This window comes from Phalangium opilio, unplaced genomic scaffold (assembly GCF_054372755.1).
Source record: "Phalangium opilio isolate 3A_F unplaced genomic scaffold, DU_Popi_V2 ptg000039l_2, whole genome shotgun sequence".
Lineage (NCBI taxonomy): Eukaryota > Metazoa > Arthropoda > Arachnida > Opiliones > Phalangiidae > Phalangium > Phalangium opilio.
Genome location: NW_028324163.1, coordinates 1,383,382 through 1,403,995, shown reverse-complemented (window position 1 = coordinate 1,403,995; position 20,614 = coordinate 1,383,382). Strand labels below are relative to the sequence as shown.

Sequence of the window (20,614 nt, the reverse complement as noted above, 5' to 3'; positions counted from 1 at the left end):
GATTTGGTAAACAACGTAATAAATAAATAGAGATTATAGTTTTAGGCTTTAATGAAAAAAAACTAAATTGAAATTCTGATCATCCTCTCCCGGCCGGGACATTACTAGCCATCGGTAATAAGTAACCGGGAGAACGGATATGGTGCTGGTGAGTGTGGAGGTCCAACGACGCAGCGCGGGCGTCGTAGGGGATCCGGTCCCATGGCTCGGGGGTACCTAATTGAGAAGTACTCGGCGAGATCGAATACTCGCAGGGTGAAGAAGGGGTATCAACCCCGTGGAGGTAGCTATAGAGAAAGATTTTCGAAGTCTTCTCTAAACGTTTTTAGAAAAAGTATTTCTTACTCTGTTGAAGAGAGATCCATGGCTTGATCTTCTTCTTCTTGTTAGTGGTTCATCTTTGGTGCAATTCGAGAGAATGTGGTACCTTTTGGGGTATCAACCCCATCATGTTATACTTTTTACTAGGGAGAAGGCGTGTTCAGGATCAAACACGTGACTTATAGGTATTTGGCACGTACAAGGGTAAAAATTTTCGCTGGAAAAATTATCAGAAACCTTGTCATTGGTTTAAAGATTTTCAGGTGTCTTTCTTTTTGGAGACATTTAGAAAAACCCCCCAAGTATTTATTTGGTTGTCCGTACAAGAGTCTTTGGTTTAACAGTAGAAATCTTACCATCTCGAATAGTGAGAGTCCTTGTTAAATGCTTAAAGAACCTACTATAGTGAAAGGCAGGATGATGTCTTTAGTTTTCAAAATGATTTCAACGCGTTCATGGTGGCCTACCGCTCTTCCCCTCCACACTCGCGTGCCGTTTGAGGACTCCCCACCCCCAAGTTTTGGGGTTCACGACCCGGGGCGCACGCGTGTTCACGTATTAATTGAATACGTTCAAGTATGAATGACAATTACAAATTAGTTTCAAGACAATAACGTTGGAGTTGTCAGCCCCAGGTTGTTTGTGAATGTACCTAGTGACGCCCTCGCAAACGGCGTTAGTGAGGACGCTTTTGCCCAGTGACAAATAGGCGGAGATACTGGTCGGGGTGAGGTCTGAAATGCCCAAGAATGTAGCCAATTACTTCTCTCTGCTTTACGTTTCGCGCAACTGGTTTGTAATACTTGAAGCCGCTTTAAGTTAGTTTTTGATGCAGTGCCATATAATATTATACAAAAATGTCTTGGTTTAACCAAGGCCGAAATATAAACGATATGAGTGAGGTTTATCAATTGACTGAAGTTCAGATATTGCAATTTTTCTTTAATTATTATTAATTTAATCCTTAATCACAATTTATTTCTGATTTTACTGTTAATCAATTTATTCCCTCTAAATTTATTCAAAAGATTGTATATCTACGCTTTTTTAAGAACAATTCCATTTTCCGAAAACATTTTATCATGAAATTAATTATTTTGAAGGGAATACGTATTGAGGGATCAATAATGAATATCTTGTTTATTGTGCATAAAAAGAACCGTAGTGGTTCACGAGAAAATACACATTTACATAAATAGTATGTACAATCGATTAATAATTAAGACATGACTAGAGATTTATACAAGGAAAATAAAAGTTTGAGACATAGTAGAAATTAACTTATTGTATTCAAGTTATCAGAAAATATGTCAAATCTATCATTGAGGAGATTGCAGGACTGCTGCATTCTTATAATCGGATTTCTGCTAATTCTTGAGTTATAGAATAGGGCACATCGACGTAGATTTTTTGGCACTAAAAAGGTAAGGTTTGAGAGCAAAATGGGGGATGGAGTTGTATTATTTACAAGCTTATAGACAAATTGTACATCAAACATTTTGCAAATGTGGTCCAAAGTGGCAATTTTTACAATTTTCAAGAAAGAGAGGTAATCATATACTTTATCTTTTAAATAGAAAGTGTGACAATAGAGGATAAATTTTCTTTGTATACTCTCGATCCTATTTTTTAAGTATACACTGCAGCCAGACCAAACGAGACAACCATACAAGATGCGGGACCGAACCAGACTTAGATAGAGAAGCGAAATGGGAGAGCGAACCTAGCTTTCTCGCCAGTTTGAGTATTACTGCCAATGTGCGGCGAGTCATACTGACCGTTAAATTGACATGTTCTCAAATTAAAAGTTGTCGATCGAATATAACGCCAAGGTCTTTTATGGTAGTCCATTGTGGAATGGCAGCATTGTGTAAGACATATTCTGATCGCACCTCATGGCAAAATCTTCTAGTATAGATGACATGCACCGATTTTGTGGGATTTATTGGAATGTTATGGTGAAGACACCAACCGGAGATTGTGTCAAGGTCCAATTGTAACTCCGCGCTATCGCGAGGTGAGTTAATGATTTTACAAACTTTGTTATCATCAGCGAATTGAAAAAGGTGCGAATATTTAACCAAAAATTGTAAGTCGTAAATGTAAATGTTGAATAAAAGCGGTCCAAGCGACGAACCTTGTGGAACGCCGCAGTTAAGTTTGTAGGTGGTTGAAGTCATGGAGCCGTTACATTTAAGGACATTGACGCGATCCGCAAGGTAGGAACAGTACCAATTAAGTAGTGAACCACCTGCTCCGAGACCCTGAAGTTTATCTAATAAATATGGGTGAGAAACTCTGTCGAAGGCCTTGGCCAGGTCGAGGTAAACAACGTCGACCTGGCCCTGACCCTCGACTTCAGGAACCACCAGATTCATAAATTCAGCGTGATTGGTATCCACACTTTTGTTCTTTTGAATGAATTAATAACAAGGACGACCCAAGGGCTCATAATAGCAGCCACATCGTACCATACTTAAAGCACGGTTTTCACTTGGCGTAAATCACGACTTTTCGCCCGACGTCGAGCGACAACCGAAAAAAAACATAGTTACGCTGGACAGAAATTACGTTGAGTGTGACGATATTAGCTTTCTATTTTTTCGGCCGCGTTCAACGATAACGCTCTGCGTGTGTCGCGACTATTCTTCCCTTGTTCAAGGTTGTGATAAATTGACTAATTCTTGATACGGATGTTTACTTAATACTTCAGTTTATTAGTTTAAAAACATTACAGCAAAATTACTCTAACTGCGCGTCAATTGTTTTGATTTAAAATTAAGTTACTCCGCCGAGATCTCTAAGATAACTGCCTTCTTTAAAAAATGGAATGGGTTTTTATACAAATGTAAGATCATCATTTTTTACCAGAATGTCTATTTAGATATCAAAGTTCAAACATGGTTTGTTTTCTAAGTTAACAGTTCAGTTCAATTTAGTTCAGTTTAGTTTAGTTTTAGCTTGGAGGTGATTGATTAGAAGTGGCGACATTCTCCCCACCATGGACTCCGTTCATCCGTCTGTGACTTCGAATCGATGAAGCATTTGGACTGCTCGCCTTATTGTGGATCCTCCTGGAAGCTTGACGGCGACTGCTCGGACCTTTCCATCTCGTCCCGGGAAGACTTCTTGAATTCGTCCCATGCGCCAACTTTGACGAGGAAGTTTTGGATCCGCCAGGAGTACTATATCGTCCTTCTTAAATTCCACCACGTCATGGACTGGTTTGCTTGCGTGAGCGGTCTTCAAATCCAACGGTTCCAGAACTGGTCAATAATCCTCTGTCTATAGCGAAGTCGTCTGGTTAATTGACTTCTACAGGCTGTGGGTGGCATATCAGCAAAATTGGCACTCGCCGATGAGGAAGTGAGAAGGAGTTAAGGGGGAGGGCTCCCCTAAATCAGTGTAGGTGTAAGTCATCGGTCTGGTATTCAAAACTGCTTCTATCTCCGCCAGGCTGCTTGTTAGCTCTTCATAAGTTAAACTGCTTCGTCCGAGGGTCTTCTTGAGGCATTCCTTCACTGACTGTACTATCCTCTCCCAAAAGCCTCCCCACCAAGCCGCTCTCTCAACGATATATTTCCAATGTATGCATTGTTGTCCCAGGAAGTTCCGGAAATCGTCTTGGTTTATCCTTCCGTAAAGAGTTTTTAACTCTTTCTCAGCTCTCTTGAATGTTTTCGCATTGTCCGAGTATACCGTAGTGACGAGTCCTCTTCGGGCAATGAAACGTCGAAAGGATAATATAAATTTCTCCGTGCTCAGATCCGTTACTGCCTCCAAATGCACTGCTCTGGTGACTGCGCATGTATAGAGCGCGATGTACGCCTTCTCGTGTTCTTCTCCGCTCCTTATGAATAGAAGGCCGGCAAAGTCAACTCCTGTGGTAACAAATGGAGGTGTTTCTACTATTCGATCGACTGGTAAAGGTGCTGTTATCTGAGCTGCAGGCTTTGTCCGGAATCTTCTACATCTACCACATCAGTTTACGACTCTTTTGACTAACTGGCGTCCTTGCGGTATCCAAAATTCTCCTCGTAATTGCGCCAAGGTGCTTTCAAGTCCACAATGTTTCACCCTTTGATGAGCCTCGATCGCTATTATCTGTGTTAGCCAATTATTTGCGGGAATGATGAGTGGGTGTTTAAGTTCATCGCTGATATTGGCGAATTGAAGTCGTCCTCCCAAACGTATGACATCGTTGTCGAGGAATGGACGAAACTGAAGGAGTTTTGATGTCTTCGCTAATGGTTCGCCTGCTTGTAGGCAATGGTAGTCATCCGGATAGCTCTCTTTTTGAATTTCTCGTACCCAGAAGAGTTTGGAATCTTGAAGTTCGGCAGCCGACAGAGATCCCTTGCGTCTTTCATCGTTTGCGATTCTTATATTGTGGATGAAGCGACGTACCCATGCCGTCACTCTGTACACACGGCTGATTCGGCTGTATCTCTTTATGTCCAAAAGCGGTTCTGTTGTGACGCGGCAAACCAACGTGATAATGTTCCTCTTCTCCTTGGTAACTGACTCGTCTAGAGTACAGACCGTTGACCTGGATTGACATGGCCATTGATCTCTCTTTTCCGAAAGCCAGCTTGGACCTTTCCACCATAGAGCTGTCTTGTTCAAGGTGTCTACCGAGCAGCCTCTTGACGCTAGATCCGCAGGATTCTCCTTTCCAGCTACATGTGACCAGCAATTCGGATTGGTACTTGATTGGATCTCCATCACCCTGTTGGCGACAAAGGGTTTCCACTCCCTCGACACACCACGGATCCAGTGTAGCGTTATCTCTGAATCGGTCCAGCATCGGTAAGCAGTAATTGCTCCTTCAAAACTTTCCATCGTCGTCTTCAGTAGGCGAGATCCAATGAAAGCTGCCATAAGCTCAAGCCTTGGTATGGTGAGTGACTTTATCGGGGCGACTCTGGTTTTCGACGATACTAATGAGACTCCAATTTCTCCCTTGTCCGTCTCGTAACGAATATACGCTACTGCTCCATAGGCCGACTCGCTCGCGTCACAGAAAAAGTGAATCTCTCTATCGACAACTTTTCCATGGATTCCAGAATAGTACCATCGTGGAATCGACATTTTCCCGAACTCCTTCAGCTCTTTGACCCAGTCGTTCCATAACGTTAGAATGTCAGAAGGTAACTTGTCGTCCCAACCAACGCCTTTTACCCACAGTTTCTGAAAAAGGCACTTGACTCTGATGAGATATGGTGATAACAGTCCGATCGGGTCAAATAGTCTAGCCGCCGCCTTGAGTACCCCTCTCTTTGTATCTTGGGTCTCCCTCAGGAACGCAAGTAGAGTAGATATATCGAAAGTTAGGATGTCTTTCTTCGGGTTCCAAGCTATCCCAAGTACTTTCAGCAAGTTGGAGTTTGATTCTTGGTTCAATAGCGTCACTGGTGCTTGATCTTCGGACCATTGAATTGCGAGCTCTTCACAGTTCGTAACCCACTTGCGTAGGTTCATTCCAGCTTCGGAAAATATCTGTCTCGATCCATGGTAGATTTCATTTGCTTCGTGCTTAGACTCGGCACCGGTTACAAGATCGTCAACGTAGAGCCTTTTGGCTAACATCTCGCTGAGGACAGGATACTTTTCATGGAATTTCTTCAAATGATGATGCAAGGTGGCCGCGAGAAGGAATGGGCTGGAGGCCACTCCAAACAAAACTCTCGTCATTCGTAAGTGTACTACTTGAAGTGGCTCGTCTTGTTTCGGTAACTTGGTAATCCATAAAAATCGGACATAATCTCGGTCTTCTGGCTTGAGGACTATCTGCAGGAACGCTTTTTCAACGTCGCTCATTAGAGCGATCTGATGTTGTCTGAATTGAAGCAGGATTATTAGCAAATCTGGGACTAAACTTGGTCCAACGTGTAGGCAAGGGTTTAGCGCTGGCGATCCTTTCTCATGGGCGGAAGCATCATGGACTACTCTGAGCTTTGTAGTGGTCTTGTCGTCTCGGAGGACTGGGAAATGCGGAAGGTAATGCACTCCGTTTCTCATGGCGATATTCTCTTCAGGTACTCGTTCAGCAAAGCCCTGAGCCAGCATCTCGTTTATGCCGTCTTCGTATCTCTGGAACAGAACGGGATCATGTCGTAGCTTCTTGATAAGAGAACCCAGTCGCTTCGTAGACAAGGCGATGTTATCCCCAATTTTGTCTTTGTTGTCCTTCCATGGAAGACTGGTTTTGTATCTTCCATCCTCAAATTCCAGAGTGTCTTCATGACTGGCAAGTACACTTTCTTCGACCATGGTATGTGTATTCTCTTCCTTTATCCCCAAGGATTCAATCTCCCAGAAGGCTTTGAGAGATTTCGCAAGTTCTTCATTCTGGATTCCGACCCTCATGACTTGGATTGAGTTGACCGCCACAGATTGGTTTTGAACTCCGTGCACAGACCATCCGAATACGCTCTTCACAGCTACCAGGGAATTATCGAGCCTCCTCGTCTCTCCAGTATATAGAGACCAGAAATAGTCGACGCCAATTAAAATGGGTACATCCTGCGAAACGGAGACTCCTTCGATTTGGTCCATATCGCCCAGCGTTATTTCTTTCTCGTCTAATTGCTGTCGAATGCATTCCCCAGGAACGGTAACGATGGCTCCACTGATGGTTGGTACCTCTAAGGCTTCGATTTGGGCAGTGATGTTGGAATCCATTACGCTTCGAAGCGTTAATTTTACAGTTCTTCTGGTGACTCTTTCCGGCTCTGACTTCCCAAAGGCAAATACGTTGACGAGTTCCTCCTTTACGACAGGTAATTTTAAGCTTAGTACCAAATCTTCTCGTACGAAGGTCCCTTCGCTAGCCCCATCAAATAGACATCTCACGGGAGCTCTGGTATTTCTTCCTTCTGCGTAATCAACTACAGTTTGAAGAAATAACTTGCGTCGAACTTATTTCTCTGGTGGCCGTGGGATAAATGTTGTCATGGTGAGGGATCTTTTCTCGGGTTCTTGATGTTTCTCACTTTCGTCCGGTTTTTCCGCTCCAGATTTTGAAGTCTCATTGAATCTCTGCCGACAGATAGATGCATGATGCTTTCTCCCACAGTGTTGACATTTTGCTTTTGATGTGCAACGGCGTACCGGGTGACCTTGACTCAAGCAAAGGAAACATCTATTCTGGTTCCTTATCTGCTCACCTTTCTGCTCTAATGATAAGGCTTCGCATTCTTCCGTTGGATGCTCCGTACTTCCACAGAAAAGGCAGGTTTTTGAGACGGCAGTCTTGAGGACCGCTGTTGTTGGGACACGGCTCTTTGGATTCTGCAGACTCTTGAAATAACTAGGCTCATGTTTCGATTTGTGTGAACTCCAACGTCCCACGCCTGCAGATCTACCCTCTTCTTCGGCTCTATTAGGTACGCATAGGACCATAGTCTTTTCTCGGCTCTCCACCTCTCGCTTGAGATGATTCAACAGATGTCTCGCGTCTTGTTCCTCGTCTGCATAGTTTTTGTTGAAGTCCAATAGTATCTCTTGTGGCAGGAGTCGCGTAAGAATGGGGTATAAGAAGGTTCCATATGTCTCCATGGTCGTTCCCAATGCTTCAAGACTCTTTACTTGTATTTCACAAGTATCATATAGCTGTCTTAGCAATGTTACCTCCGTGGCTCTCCTTACAGGTTGTAGATGCAACAGCGTTACCATATGACTGTTGACGGCTTGAGACTTCTTGCCGAAACGTTCATTAAGCTTCTCTACCACCGCTCTGTAGTTCTCGTCCGACAGCGAGTAACCTCCAATAGCCTGCAACGCCGGACCCTCGAGGAATGACTTTAAGTATACAAACTTGTCTACAGTCGCCAATGCTGGATTATGGTGTATGGATGCTTCGAACTGTCCCCAGAAGTTCTACCAGCACGAGAAGTCCCCACTGAACTTGGGAATGGTCAAATGAGGTAGCTTTACGGTTGCTCTGATCCCGCGGTTTCTCTCTCTATTAGGTTGATCTTGAGCTTCCAAACTTGACCGGAATGACTCGTCTCCTCTTTGAGCCTCTAGGGATTTAATTGCTCTGTTCAATTTCGTTCTCCATTTGATTATCTTCTCTTTGTAGTCTTCAGATACCGCGATCTCCATTTCGATCTCGTCTTCGTCCATTGGCTCTTGGATCTGAATATTCAGCTCATTAAGACTGGTGTTCTTGCTTTCCAGCTGTTCCAGAATCTCTTCTAACTCGTCCTTGACCAAATTGTCTTCTTCTAAGGCTTTCTCGAGCTGGTTTAGCAACTTAGTGGTTCTTTGACGAAGTACACCTCTAGCTTTCTTTGCGGCTTCCATACCGTGGATCAGTCAATATAGCACCTCTACAAGTCCCTCTCAATGTCTTCCCTTGAACTGTCTCGTAATTCTTCTCTATTCGAATGCCACGATATTTACTTCTCGTTCTCTGCTCCCGGGTCTCGGCACCAAAATGTCGCGACTATTCTTCCCTTGTTCAAGGTTGTGATAAATTGACTAATTCTTGATACGGATGTTTACTTAATACTTCAGTTTATTAGTTTAAAAACATTACAGCAAAATTACTCTAACTGCGCGTCAATTGTTTTGATTTAAAATTAAGTTACTCCGCCGAGATCTCTAAGATAACTGTCTTCTTTAAAAAATGGAATGGGTTTTTATACAAATGTAAGATCATCATTTTTTACCAGAATGTCTATTTAGATATCAAAGTTCAAACATGGTTTGTTTTCTAAGTTAACAGTTTAGTTTTTTAGTTCAGTTCAATTTAGTTCAGTTTAGTTTAGTTTTAGCTTGGAGGTGATCGATTAGAAGTGGCGACAGCGTGAGCCAATCAGCAATAAGCTAGAGTCGTGACGTCATTTTCGACCACGCGTGTTCGAAAGAGGCCGTCCGCGGTCCGCCATCTTTTTATTTATTTCGATCCTAATCGAGTCAGTCACTAATAAAAATCCCTGAAAGTGCCGAAGTTCAATGCTGAAAGGTTTATTGAAGAGGTTAGGAACGATACAAATCTGTATGATATTAGAAACAAAGATTGCAAAAAAAGAAAGACAATAGGCCGCAATTAGTGCAGTGTTCAGTTTATCTGTTAAGCCTTGGTTCCATTATTTGCGGGAACTACGCTAAGTGAAAACGCTATAACGCTGGGCGACAACGTTAAAACAAATCTGACGTTTGACGTCCAGCTGCAAAGTAGTTTTTTTCGGTCAAGTGAAAACCATGCTTAAAGGGATAGAATCAATCTTTTGACTTCTAATGAAAAGCTTTCATTTTTTTTAAATCAGATAGAACCTAAAATTACGTTTTCAAAAATATATAGATATTGATAGTTTTAATAACTTAACTATTTTTAATTAATTTTTAAAAGTATTAGTTTTCGGCGCCGCTCCGATCACTGCCCCCTCTACAGTCGTTTGCAAAAACACGAGCGAAAAAACTGAATTACTCCCGCGACTCTCCTCTCGCTCGGAGGTACAGTAGATTTACTCCTAAAAGTAGTTTTCATACTATTCTGCATTTTCGCCAAATTAATATAACTCATTTCGATACGGGGATGCTTTGAAAGTTATAAAGGAAGGTATAGAGTTTCACTGTAATTTTGGTGTTCAAAGTAATAGTTTTACTATGTTTAATTACAATTAAAAATATGTTAAAGCTTAGATTAGGGCCATTAGGCTAAAATATGGCCATACCATTATTATACATGGAAGCTAAGCCTTTGCCAAAATAGCGCAAAAATGTGGTGTTTTGGAGAATACCTGTAACAGTTTTGACAAATCTCTATCATCCTTACTCTACAACGTAACCGAGAGTTAAGAGAACAAAGGATAATAAACATGAAAAATCAGAATTATGTTTACAAAGGTCTTCTCAAATATGTGCCGCTTCCCCAGTGATAGTGAAAGTGAAAAGCTACTATACAGTGGTCTCGAGCTCCCTTCATTCTCCTATTTCCAAACAACCAATGAATCAAGAGACATTTGCAACGTCACAGTGTGAAAAACAAGTTGGGCGGTATTTCGCGGCTAGTTTGAATTTCAAAATATCTAACGTACTTTTTCTTAATTTTAAACGTTTTAATTCGAATTTTTTTGGCACACATAATTTTAGGCACATTTTTTTACCTAAAGCTGCCCTCATCTTGTACTAGTCGGAAACATTGATCCTATCCCTTTAAACGCAAAGCCGACCGAAAACCAAATGGTTAAAACATTACGATAGATAAGGAGGTCTAATATTTTTTTAGACCTCGATTTAAAATGAAAGATTCAAAAAAGCGAACGGCCGAACACCCTACCTATTTTTTAGGAGCACTATACTGAAGGAGACATAGCTGTATTTTAAAGCACTTATTAGGCAATGTTAATTTTTAATCCTATATTATTACTCCAGGGAAAATGTCAATAGAAAACGGTAGTAGATGGTAGGTGTCATTGCCATATTGGAGAAAGAAAATGTGGGCTTCAACAATTTGCTGTGAATGACGGACGGTCTTAACAACGATGAATACCAACGGTGAAGTCTATACAATAATCACTTATTTATTTGTACCCATACATATCACCTGTGCTTGCCTTTCCAAACATTATATTAATAAAATTGTATGTGTGGAAATTTGATTTACTAGAAGTTTAAAGTTAAATACATTGTGAAACTATAAATTAACAAATAATTTCATATGTTAGAAATAGTATATATTTGAACTACTTTGTTTGAATCAACTTCCATCACATATACAAATATCTTGTTCTTTTCAACGCCATTGTCACGTGATTTAGGCATATTGAGTAACTGATAAATTCAACTTCATGTTCACGTGTATTAAACGCTTTAAATCCCCACCAAATTAACGTGATGTGTTCAACCAAAACTTCACGTGTTTTACACGTCTAAATATACACCACAATTAACGTGACAGTTTCAACCTATAGCCACGTGTTTTATTCGCCTTAAATCATCACCAAAATTAGCGTGACATTTTCAACGTATTCTCCACGTGTTGTACATGCTTGAAATCCCCACCAAATTAACGTGTAACGGTAGAAAGGATGTTCCGTGTACAAGGGTTGCAAATCCTTAAACTTAAATTAGGAGACATTGATAAATCAAAAACTTTTTGATTTTATTAACATAAACTAAAATAAAAATAAACATAACTAAAGAGACTGAATAATGATGACTACATTTCACCCGGGTGTGAATGCGAATGTGTATGTTACAAGATAAGATTTCTCTTTTATACAATCCATTAGGATGCTAACTCCTATCCGCAAAAGGGGGAAGGGTGGCAACCGGAAATATCTCGGATGTTTGGGGTTGATGTAGTTACAAGACGGCAGTGGACTGAGCATAAACCGGCGGTTTAAATATTGAAGCGTCCTTCCACTGTCGTCTGCAACAGGTCGTCTGCAACGGTAGGCCTAAACCGTTGCATCCTACCCCTCAAAGAAAAATTTTATACATTGTTATAAAATTAAAAGTTTGTAAGCTAATCTGTATAGCGCGTCTTCATCTGTTGATGCTTCCTCGGGATGGCGGTGCGGTTTCAGCGAGTTCGTCAGTCTGGGGATTTGAGTTCCTCTGGATGCGGTTTGGTGTGGATGTCAATGGAAGTACTTGTTGTTGTGGAATTCCGTTCCGGGATCAGTCTGATCAGCGGCGGTGTTGTCCTTGTGGGGTCTCTCTTGGTCAGGTGTGGATTTCCGTTCCGGGATCGTTTGATCTGCGGTGGTGATTTCCTATCCGGGATCTGTCGAATCAGCGGCGGTGATATCCATTCCTAAATCGTCTGAAGTATAGATTATGGTTCCTGGATCGTCAGATCTGCGGCGGTGATTTCCTATCCGGGATCGTCTGATCTGTGATGATGAGTTCCTTGGGGGTTCTCGGGTTTAGTTGTTGTACGTCTTAGCCGGGGATTGTCATATCCGCAGGCGCGCGATTTTGTAGGAAATAGAATTTTACTATGTGTAGCACTATTACGCCGGAAGTTCATGTTTGTGGGCCATCTTGCTAGGATACGTTATGTCTGGGTAGTGGAATAATCCGTAAATTACGCGAGACTTTGGCATTAACAAGTTATGTTGGGGCACGTTCATGAAGTTCGACATCTTGTGTCTGCGAATGTTAGTAAAGGGGTCCGTATTTCCGCGTTCAAAATCTTAACGTAAGTCGAGGGAAAAGTTCCATGATATTTAATAAAGGTTATCCGATTATTACTGTTCCGATGAAATTAAATAAAGTTGTATCCGAATATTAATGTTCAAATCTGAAGACTAACGAACATGCACCACGAGGCAATTAGGCTTAGCGAGCCCATGAGTACGCGAATTGTCGAAGTCCGTCTCTAAAAGTTATGGCGGGATCGTAACCGCGGGCAGGATCGACATTCGGATCGTGACCGACCACCCCGTCGGAAAAAGAGCGACGGCTAGTCGGCGACGCGAGAAAAGCAATACCCGAGGGTTCGGAATCGCGTGGTCACGGGCACCATTTGTAACGGTAGAAAGGATGTTCCGTGTACAAGGGTTGCAAATCCTTAAACTTAAATTAGGAGACATTGATAAATCAAAAACTTTTTGATTTTATTAACATAAACTAAAATAAAAATAAACATAACTAAAGAGACTGAATAATGATGACTACATTTCACCCGGGTGTGAATGCGAATGTGTATGTTACAAGATAAGATTTCTCTTTTATACAATCCATTAGGATGCTAACTCCTATCCGCAAAAGGGGGAAGGGTGGCAACCGGAAATATCTCGGATGTTTGGGGTTGATGTAGTTACAAGACGGCAGTGTACTGAGCATAAACCGGCGGTTTAAATATTGAAGCGTCCTTCCACTGTCGTCTGCAACAGGTCGTCTGCAACGGTAGGCCTAAACCGTTGCACTATAAAATAATTAGGCTTAGATTTTATAATCATGGTGGAAATCTGTGCCGCGCTCAGCAGAGACCAGCGGTGTTAGCAGTGTCCTACATAACGGGATTTTGTTTTTGAATTATGACGTCACGGTGCTTAGCGCTGAGCTAGCGCGGTCTTCAAAGAAAACAGTCGGCTTTTTGGATAACGTGACGTAAAACGTGTAGTTCTCAGCTTGGCGAAAAAACCATGGATGAATTAATACAAATAGCTCTATGGGACTATAGCTATTTAATGGCGTGAAACCAGTTGATCACGCGAGAATTTTAAGAGATATGTTAGTTTCTAATTTTAATTATAAAAGTTGTTATCTATCTCTATAAATATGTTATCATACAATTTTTGTTAAGCCTTGGTACCTTGCACGCTTTATTGCGCTAGCGCCATTTATAAAACGCCGATGACCGGAGAAAAGCTATGACGACAGAGCTCACCGGTAAACATTTCCAAAATCCGCTGTCTTTTTTGGTGAGCTCTGGTGAACGCAGCCCAGATCAGTGAAAGGTCTGATCGTAATCGGATAATAGCTTCGTGTTTTCATGCTTTTTATGGTACGCATTTACTTTCAGTGTGTGAAGCCACAAATAAGCTTTGGTGTTATGTGACGTTAACAGTCATGTTGACAAACTAAGAAAATCGTTGAGGTGAAACGAGAGGATAGTGTTTATATGGCAACCCTGTTGTGAATATGGCTTTGAACATAGAAGGCATACAGTTGAGGAGTAGAAAATTGGGCCTTTACAAACCCGTGAAGGTAGTATCCCTCCAAAGTTTTATCTCTTCATTTCCCGTTTCTCCCCCATCGGATGATTTTAATGTGTACAAGTATATCATTATTGGATGTAAAATGTCGTCTGATTTACAGTATATTTGCTATGCTTTGTATACTGCTTTAATATTTCATAAATTTTAACTTAAGAAACATTTCCATATCTGGGTAAATAAGTTTGTAAGTAGTCGTCTTGACTCGGAGAGGTAATATTTTGGTTTTCCCAACTTGTTACCTCTCCGAGTGACGTATGTCACGGAGAGGTTCTAATTTCGACGTATCTGTCTGTCTGTCTGTGTGTCAGTCTGTTGTTATTGACTTACACCCCAGGGGACCGCGTTCGCAGTTTTCAAATAGGAGCAAACGTTTTCCCAAATTCCGGACCGCATTTACAGTTCCCGGAAATTTGGAAAATTGAATTCCACTTACAATGGCTATTATCCATTACCTATCTAACACCACTATCCTCAGGCCATTTGTCCATCTTACTGACTTCTATAATCCACTTTCATCTGCTCTTTGTCCATCCCACATGGACACCAGTCTGCACACACTGGCTTCTAATCCCCACCCTCTTGTGGTCTTTGTCCATCCCACATGGACACCAGTCTGTACACACTGGCTTCTAATCACCACCGTCATCTGCTCTTTGTCCATCCCACATGGACACCAGTCTGTACACCTGGCTTCTAACACCACCATCTTCTGGTCTTTGTTTTTGTCCATCTCACATGCACACCAGTCTGTACACCTGGCTTCTAACACCACCATCTTCTGGTCTTTGTTTTTGTCCATCCCACAAGGACACCAGTCTGTACACCTTGCTTCTACTCCATCATCATCGTTAAGGTTAGGACATACGCGGCGATCGGCCAGGGTTACGAGAAACGTCTGGCCTTCCAATGGCGGGGCTTCCACCAAAGGTTCACGCAATTGCGCTCTTATCCATAGCTGCGATTCGACACCCTTATATACTACCTATGTGAGTAAGGCGACGCAACCGGCGTGTGCTTCATTTCAAACGCCAATATTAGTCAAGTCTCTCAAGAATGTTTAATTATTCTTTTTAAAAACGATGTAACGCTCAATAAGGCGAACAACTATCGAAGAAAATATTTAATATTAATTATATTTATTTTAATATTTAAGATAATCATGTCTCTAAACTCAAAATTAATACGGAAAGGGTAAAACAGCAGTCTATGTGTTTGTCTATATGTGTCCGTCCGTTGTTACACTAGTGCGCTGCGTTACAAGTTCGTTTTTGTTTTGATGTGTAAAGAAATCCTTCAGAACCTTAATATTCCCGTTTTCCATAATATAAAATGAATATGTGGAAATATTTTTCGTAATTATGATGCATTTAGTACTTTTGTAGCTTTAAAGCTCTATTTCATTTTGATATTCCAAAGATTTTTTTTAATATTATTATTTAAAATGGATGTTTATATATTACTTAAGCTATACTACATCTGTTTATAGCATAATCCTTCCTAAAGTGAATACAAGCGCAACGTTACAATGGTGGTCAAATGATCTTTTATTTGTCAATAGGCCTAGTGAACCAAAAAGTAAACGCTTGGGTTTGGTTTTCGTTTCTGTAATGCAGAGACATTAACGGTTCAGAGTGAGCCGAAAGTTAAATACACTATAAAATAATTAGGCTTAGATTTTATAATCATGGTGGAAATCTGTGCCGCGCTCAGCAGAGACCAGCGGTGTTAGCAGTGTCCTACATAACGGGATTTTGTTTTTGAATTATGACGTCACGGTACTTAGCGCTGAGCTAGCGCGGTCTTCAAAGAAAACAGGCGGCTTTTTGGATAACGTGACGTAAAACGTGTAGTTCTCAGCTTGGCGAAAAAACCATGGATGAATTAATACAAATAGCTCTATGGGACTATAGCTATTTAATGGCGTGAAACCAGTTGATCACGCGAGAATTTTAAGAGATATGTTAGTTTCTAATTTTAATTATAAAAGTTGTTATCTATCTCTATATATATGTTATCATACAATTTTTGTTAAGCCTTGGTACCTTGCACGCTTTATTGCGCTAGCGTCATTTATAAAACGCCGATGACCGGAGAAAAGCTATGACGACAGAGCTCACCGGTAAACATTTCCAAAATCCGCTGTCTTTTTTGGTGAGCTCTGGTGAACGCAGCCCAGATCAGTGAAAGGTCTGATCGTAATCGGATAATAGCTTCGTGTTTTCATGCTTTTTATGGTACGCATTTACTTTCAGTGTGTGAAGCCACAAATAAGCTTTGGTGTTATGTAACGTTAACAGTCATGTTGACAAACTAAGAAAATCGTTGAGGTGAAACGAGAGGATAGTGTTTATATGGCAACCCTGTTGTGAATATGGCTTTGAACATAGAAGGCATACAGTTGAGGAGTAGAAAATTGGGCCTTTACAAACCCGTGAAGGTAGTATCCCTCCAAAGTTTTATCTCTTCATTTCCCGTTTCTCCCCCATCGGATGATTTTAATGTGTACAAGTATATCATTATTGGATGTAAAATGTCGTCTGATTTACAGTATATTTGCTATGCTTTGTATACTGCTTTAATATTTCATAAATTTTAACTTAAGAAACATTTCCATATCTGGGTAAATAAGTTTGTAAGTAGTCGTCTTGACTCGGAGAGGTAATATTTTGGTTTTCCCAACTTGTTACCTCTCCGAGTGACGTATGTCACGGAGAGGTTCTAATTTCGACGTGTCTGTCTGTCTGTCTGTCTGTGTGTCAGTCTGTTGTTATTGACTTACACCCCAGGGGACCGCGTTCGCAGTTTTCAAATAGGAGCAAACGTTTTCCCAAATTCCGGACCGCATTTACAGTTCCCGGAAATTTGGAAAATTGAATTCCACTTACAATGGCTATTATCCATTACCTATCTAACACCACTATCCTCAGGCCATTTGTCCATCTTACTGACTTCTATAATCCACTTTCATCTGCTCTTTGTCCATCCCACATGGACACCAGTCTGCACACACTGGCTTCTAATCCCCACCCTCTTGTGGTCTTTGTCCATCCCACATGGACACTAGTCTGTACACACTGGCTTCTAATCACCACCGTCATCTGCTCTTTGTCCATCCCACATGGACACCAGTCTGTACACCTGGCTTCTAACACCACCATCTTCTGGTCTTTGTTTTTGTCCATCCCACATGGACACCAGTCTGTACACCTGGCTTCTAACACCACCATCTTCTGGTCTTTGTTTTTGTCCATCCCACAAGGACACCAGTCTGTACACCTTGCTTCTACTCCATCATCATCGTTAAGGTTAAGACATACGCGGCGATCGGCCAGGGTTACGAGAAACGTCTGGCCTTCCAATGGCGGGGCTTCCACCAAAGGTTCACGCAATTGCGCTGTTCTTATCCATAGCTGCGATTCGACACCCTTATATACTACCTATGTGAGTAAGGCGACGCAACCGGCGTGTGCTTCATTTCAAACGCCAATATTAGTCAAGTCTCTCAAGAATGTTTAATTATTCTTTTTAAAAACGATGTAACGCTCAATAAGGCGAACAACTATCGAAGAAAATATTTAATATTAATTATATTTATTTTAATATTTAAGATAATCATGTCTCTAAACTCAAAATTAATACGGAAAGGGTAAAACAGCAGTCTATGTGTTTGTCTATATGTGTCCGTCCGTTGTTACACTAGTGCGCTGCGTTACAAGTTCGTTTTTGTTTTGATGTGTAAAGAAATCCTTCAGAACCTTAATATTCCCGTTTTCCATAATATAAAATGAATATGTGGAAATATTTTTCGTAATTATGATGCATTTAGTACTTTTGTAGCTTTAAAGCTCTATTTCATTTTGATATTCCAAAGATTTTTTTTAATATTATTATTTAAAATGGATGTTTATATATTACTTAAGCTATACTACATCTGTTTATAGCATAATCCTTCCTAAAGTGAATATAAGCGCAACGCTACAATGGTGGTCAAATGATCTTTTATTTGTCAATAGGCCTAGTGAACCAAAAAGTAAACGCTTGGGTTTGGTTTTCGTTTCTGTAATGCAGAGACATTAACGGTTCAGAGTGAGCCGAAAGTTAAATACACTATAAAATAATTAGGCTTAGATTTTATAATCATGGTGGAAATCTGGGCCGCGCTCAGCAGAGACCAGCGGTGTTAGCAGTGTCCTACATAACGGGATTTTGTTTTTGAATTATGACGTCACGGTGCTTAGCGCTGAGCTAGCGCGGTCTTCAAAGAAAACAGTCGGCTTTTTGGATAACGTGACGTAAAACGTGTAGTTCTCAGCTTGGCGAAAAAACCATGGATGAATTAATACAAATAGCTCTATGGGACTATAGCTATTTAATGGCGTGAAACCAGTTGATCACGCGAGAATTTTAAGAGATATGTTAGTTTCTAATTTTAATTATAAAAGTTGTTATCTATCTCTATAAATATGTTATCATACAATTTTTGTTAAGCCTTGGTACCTTCACGCTTTATTGCGCTAGCGTCATTTATAAAACGCCGATGACCGGAGAAAAGCTATGACGACAGAGCTCACCGGTAAACATTTCCAAAATCCGCTGTTTTTTAGTGAGCTCTGCTGAACGCAGCCCAGATCAGCGAAAGGTCTGTTTATATAAAGGTAGTGTTTATATGGCAACCCTGTTGTGAATATGGCTTTGAACATAGAGGACATACAGTTGAGGAGTAGAAAATTGGGCCTTTACAAACACGTAAAGGTAGTATCCCTCCAAAGTTTTATCTCTTCATTTCCCGTTTCTCCCCCATCGGATGATTTTAATGTGTACAAGTATATCATTATTGGATGTAAAATGTCGTCTGATTTACAGTATATTTGCTATGCTTTGTATACTGCTTTAATATTTCATAAATTTTAACTTAAGAAACATTTCCAAATCTGGGTAAATAACTTTGTAAGTAGTCGTCTTGACTCGGAGAGGTAATATTTTGGTTTTCCCAACTTGTTTTTGATTAATTTTAATAAATTAACGTTCTGTTCTCATTAATCCATTTTAATAATTATTATCCCTGAACTTAAGAAAACGTTTCCTAGTCATTTTGCTATCCCTTTATCTTACAAATGGTTATCCAGCCATTTCCTTAGCAACACAAATGAATAATTTGTTGTAACATAAATGAATCATTAATTACTGTAAACAAATATTAATTTTTATTAAATAATTAATTTCTTGATCAACTCTCGTTAATCAATTTCTTCATAACTTAATGACATTTCGACGAATTTTTAATGAAAATAACTAAATATTTGCCTTTCATTAAGTTTCTGCCTGCAAGCATAGCCCACTCGATCCGCGCTCATGGACGCAAGCTGCTCGCGCTATATAATAATAATTGACCAGGTCACGTCGTCTGCTAAATTTAGGAATTGGACAATTAAACTTTTTGAGTTAATGTCTGGACTCTGGTTACCCTTGAATTTTCTTAGTGGTCCCGTGGTTTTTTTTTTAAACTGGTCATTTGCCCTGTGCCACCGCCTTATTTCCCACACTGGACAAGGAAGCATTTCTCATGAAGGATAATGGCCATCATTGTTGTGTAAGAGACAGCCTGGCACAGCGTGGGAAATAAGACGGTGGCACAGGGCAAATGAACAGTTTAAAAATTGCCTGAACCAGTTTAAAAATTAAATCGGAGAGGGGTCACAGTGGTCCACAGGACTATATATACGCTTAATATAGTGTTGTTATTTTATCTTGGGAGAACTATCTAATCCAAACAGTAAAAAACTAATTTTGTCACAGGCTGGATTCGAGCCTGTGCAAAAACCTGGAGCTGATCTACTGCAAATCGCTTACTGGCCACTTTAAATTAAATATGTTTATTTGTATCAATGGCAAATAGAGATAAAATGGAGTGAGATAGTATGGACATATGTCAGCAAAGAGGGTACAAAGAGGCTACCCTCTTTGCTTGGCTGGAGTGTTCTCGCTTTGGAAGTCTTTCTCTGCACTCTTATTGGTTGAAATGCGGTGAACCGGATATAAAGAGTGAACTATAACCTGAGGATAAAGCAGTACAGCGAGAACTCCCACAATGCCTTGCCCAAGCAGTTAGCTTCAACTCCTAATCTCTTTGATGTTCGCTGCTTCAGAATAAGCGTGTTTTATTTTGATTTAATTAGAGAGGGGGTGAGCCGATCCTGAATGTAGTGCAATATCAGGTCGACTCGTGGCGAAGTCGGGCAAGCCCGTTAAACTTCGCCCAGTTCCAAAAAGCGAGTTAATATCGAAGGGTCCCAATGGAACCCGATCAGATATTAAGCTGATCAGAACAGATACTACACTTGGTCTTAGCCAAAAGGCCGAGAAGCGATACTAATTGCACGGTTAATTAAGCTTAAATATTTCATTAATTAACGCTAATTAATTAATTAAATTAAGAACCTAATTACTCGAAATTATACAAAAAAAGCTATTAACTGGATGAAAAATTGCTCTAAAATAGTCTATGCACTGCGGACAGAAGTACCACATACCCAATCTTAATTATTTATCAACCCTATATTGATTAATTTAATAATATTACATCAATTAGTTTTAATTGCTGCCTTAGT

General features: G+C 40.5%; 1 protein-coding gene and 1 non-coding gene across 2 annotated transcripts; both read right to left on the bottom strand.

The window, feature by feature from the left end:
• Positions 1 to 879: 879 nt before the first annotated feature.
• LOC149680192 (uncharacterized) lies at positions 880 to 8,631 on the bottom strand. Its single transcript, XM_089834592.1, has 7 exons — positions 8,260 to 8,631; positions 7,317 to 8,202; positions 4,328 to 7,211; positions 3,678 to 4,171; positions 3,424 to 3,587; positions 2,459 to 2,732; positions 880 to 1,055 (listed from the first exon to the last, which is right to left on the bottom strand). Exons 1-7 carry the CDS (start codon positions 8,629 to 8,631, stop codon positions 880 to 882), a joined length of 5,250 nt encoding a protein of 1,749 aa, XP_089690718.1.
• An 11,553-nt stretch (positions 8,632 to 20,184) lies between these two features.
• On the bottom strand, positions 20,185 to 20,374 carry LOC149680191 (U2 spliceosomal RNA). Its single transcript, XR_016365631.1, has one exon. It is a non-coding gene; the product is annotated as a U2 spliceosomal RNA (small nuclear RNA).
• Positions 20,375 to 20,614: the final 240 nt, after the last annotated feature.